Source organism: Pygocentrus nattereri, chromosome 4 (genome assembly GCF_015220715.1).
Source record: "Pygocentrus nattereri isolate fPygNat1 chromosome 4, fPygNat1.pri, whole genome shotgun sequence".
In the NCBI taxonomy this organism is placed as follows: Eukaryota; Metazoa; Chordata; class Actinopteri; order Characiformes; family Serrasalmidae; genus Pygocentrus; species Pygocentrus nattereri.
The window spans coordinates 50,774,484-50,777,907 of record NC_051214.1 but is presented as its reverse complement, the minus strand read 5'-3'; the positions used below and the strand labels follow the sequence as shown (position 1 = coordinate 50,777,907).

The 3,424-nt window shown below is 42.7% G+C and overlaps 1 protein-coding gene across 1 annotated transcript in view; it reads right to left on the bottom strand.

Annotated features, from left to right (window-relative positions):
* Positions 1–1,057: 1,057 nt before the first annotated feature.
* LOC108413876 (homeobox protein Meis2-like) overlaps positions 1,058–3,424 on the bottom strand; it is an 18,165-nt gene continuing 15,798 nt past the window's right edge. Inside the window, exon 8 of the mRNA XM_037538125.1 lies at positions 1,058–1,119. Coding sequence (XP_037394022.1) covers positions 1,058–1,119 — 62 coding nt within the window. The remainder of the gene's footprint in view (positions 1,120–3,424) is intronic.

The following is a 3,424-nucleotide window of genomic DNA, read 5'->3' as shown; positions in this document are numbered from 1 at the left end:
GAAAGAAAGAAAGAAAGAAAGAAAGAAAGAAAGAGTGAAATACAGAAAAAAGGAAAGAAAGAAAGAAAGAGTGAAATACAGAAAGAAAGAAAGAAAGAAAGAAAGAAAGAAAGAAGTGAAATACAGGAAAAAGGAAAGAAAGAAAGAAAGAAAAAGTGAAATACAGAAAAAAGGAAAGAAAGAAAGCAAGAAAGAGTGAACTACAGAAAAAAGGAAAGAAAGAAAGAAAGAAAAGAAAGAAAAAGTGAAATACAGAAAAAAGGAAAGAAAGAAAGAAAAAGTGAAATACAGAAAGAAAGAAAGAAAGAAAGAAAGAAAGAAAGAAAAAGTGAAATACAGAAAAAAGAAAGAAAGAAAGAAAGAAAGAAAGAAAGAAAGAAAGAAAAAGTGAAATACAGAAAGAAAGAAAGAAAGAAAGAAAGAAAGAAAAAGTGAAATACAGAAAAAGGAAAGAAAGAAAGAAAGAAAGAAAGAAAGAAAGAAAGAAAGAAAAAGTGAAATACAGAAAGAAAGAAAGAAAGAAAGAAAGAAAGAAAGAAAGAAAGAAAGAAAGAAAGAAAGAAAGAAAGAAAGAAGTAGTGGAGAAAATAACGGAATTGTTGAAACAGGAAAGGAGAAAGAGTAAAAGGAAAAACCAGAGAAAGATGATAGGAGAGTAAAATGAAGGGGGAAAGAAACAGTGTAAGAAAGAAGAAAGAAAGATGAAAGACAGAGCGAAGGAGAAGAGAATGAAAGAGCTCATTACGTCTGAGGGTCTGTGGAAGACCCCCACCCCTCCCCTTTTCTTGCCTCTTTTTTGGGCTACTGCAGAAAGGGAAGGCCCCGGGGCACGTCCAGCCCGGTGCTAATCGCTTCTGACTGTTCCCTGGCAACTGGCTCCGCACGCCCGCCTGGGCGACGGTGTCGGGCTTAAAGCCCCCGCTCCGCACGCGCCGCTCAGAGGGGGGCGCCGTGCTGCGGGGAGAGAAATCTACAGCATGCCCCCAGGCCGTTTGGACCAAAACAGCACCTCGAGATAGGCAGGAGAACCTGCCTGCCTCCACCCACTACTCCTACTCTACTCCAACGCACCGTTAAAGGGAAGGTCCAGCACATCATAAAATTCACTCTGTTTACATCCTGACACCAAACACAGCCGAGGACAAACACAACAAACACAGCTGAGGACAAACACAACAAACACAGCTGAAGACAAACACACCAAACACAGTCGAGGACAAACACAACAAACACAGCCGAGGACAAACGCAACAAACACAGCCGAGGACAAACGCAACAAACACAGCCGAGGACAAACACAACAAACACAGCCGAGGACAAACACAACAAACACAGCCGAGGACAAACACAGCAAACACAGCCGAGGACAAATAGAACAAATGAAGCCGAAGACAAACACAACAAACACAGCCGAGGACAAACACAACAAACACAGCCGAGGACAAACACAACAAACACAGCCGAGGACAAACACAGCAAACACAGCCGAGGACAAATAGAACAAATGAAGCCGAAGACAAACACAACAAACACAGCCGAGGACAAACACAACAAACACAGCTGAGGACAAACACAACAAACACAGCTGAGGACAAACACAACAAACACAGCTGAAGACAAACACACCAAACACAGTCGAGGACAAACACAACAAACACAGCCGAGGACAAACGCAACAAACACAGCCGAGGACAAACGCAACAAACACAGCCGAGGACAAACGCAACAAACACAGCCGAGGACAAACACAACAAACACAGCCGAGGACAAACACAGCAAACACAGCCGAGGACAAATAGAACAAATGAAGCCGAAGACAAACACAACAAACACAGCCGAGGACAAACACAACAAACACAGCCGAGGACAAACACAACAAACACAGCCGAGGACAAACACAGCAAACACAGCCGAGGACAAATAGAACAAATGAAGCCGAAGACAAACACAACAAACACAGCCGAGGACAAACACATCCGAGGACAAATGCAACAAACACAGCCGAGGACAAACACAACAAACACAGCCGAGGACAAATACAACAAACACAGCCGAGGACAAATACAACAAACACAGCCGAGGACAAATACAACAAACACAGCCGAAGACAAACACAACAAACACAGCCGAGGACAAATGCAACAAACACAGCCGAAGACAAACACAACAAACACAGCCGAGGACAAACACAACAAACACAGCCCAGGACAAACACAGCAAACACAGCCGAGGCCAAACACAACAAACACAGCCGAGGACAAACGCAACAAACACAGCCGAGGACAAACGCAACAAACACAGCCGAGGACAAATAGAACAAATGAAGCCGAAGACAAACACAACAAACACAGTCGAGGACAAACACAACAAACACATCAGACGACAAACGCAACAAACACAGCCGAGGACAAACACAACAAACACAGCCGAGGCCAAACACAACAAACACAGCTGAGGACAAATGCAACAAACACAGCCGAGACTAAACCCAGTGGAGACCAAACACAAGTACAGACAAAAACAAACACAGCCGAGACCAAACACAGCAGCCCAAACATAGCCCAGACCAAACTATGCTGAGACCAAACACAGCCAAGAACAAACACAGCAAACACAGCCAAGAACAAACACAGCAAACACAGCCAAGAACAAACACAGCCAAGAACAAACACAGACAAGAACAAACACAGCAAACACAGCCAAGAACAAACACAGCAAACACAGCCAAGAACAAACTCAACAAACACAGCCAAGAACAAACTCAACAAACACAGACAAGAACAAACACAGACAAGAACAAACACAGACAAGAACAAACACAGCCAAGACTATTTAAAAATTAAACACAGCCAAGACTAAACACAGCGGCCCAAGCACAGTCGAGACCAAACACAGCTGTGACGAAACACAGAAGATAATTGGGGTAATTAAATATAACACACTGTTATCTATTAAAAATAAACAAATACGCATTAGTATATTAGCTAAAGAAATAGTAATGAAATAAAAAAAATAGAAAGAAAGAAAAAAAAGAAAGATGCAAAGTATAAAAGGAAGACAGGAAGGAAGGAAGTACTCCTCACAACTACATGGAAGACCAGGTAGACACCCAAACTGTCCCTAACAGCACTTAAAGCTAAAACTTTCATCTCTACCTGTCGAGAAGCCTCACTGAGAAAAGAAGATAGACACTTCAAACAAAGGAGCTGAACAATGGACTGACCACTCCAGCGTCCAGACCTCAACATCACTGAATGTGTTTGATTACTTCAAGAAATGATCAACCAGCTTCTAAGACTGAACTTCGGAGGTGTGTCTGCAGATTTCTTTGAGAAACTGAAAGGGAGTCTTCTGAAAAGACTGGAAGCTACAACTAGAAAAATGCAGAGTGACTGCGCAGCCTAACCAGTTCCCAGGTGGTTGC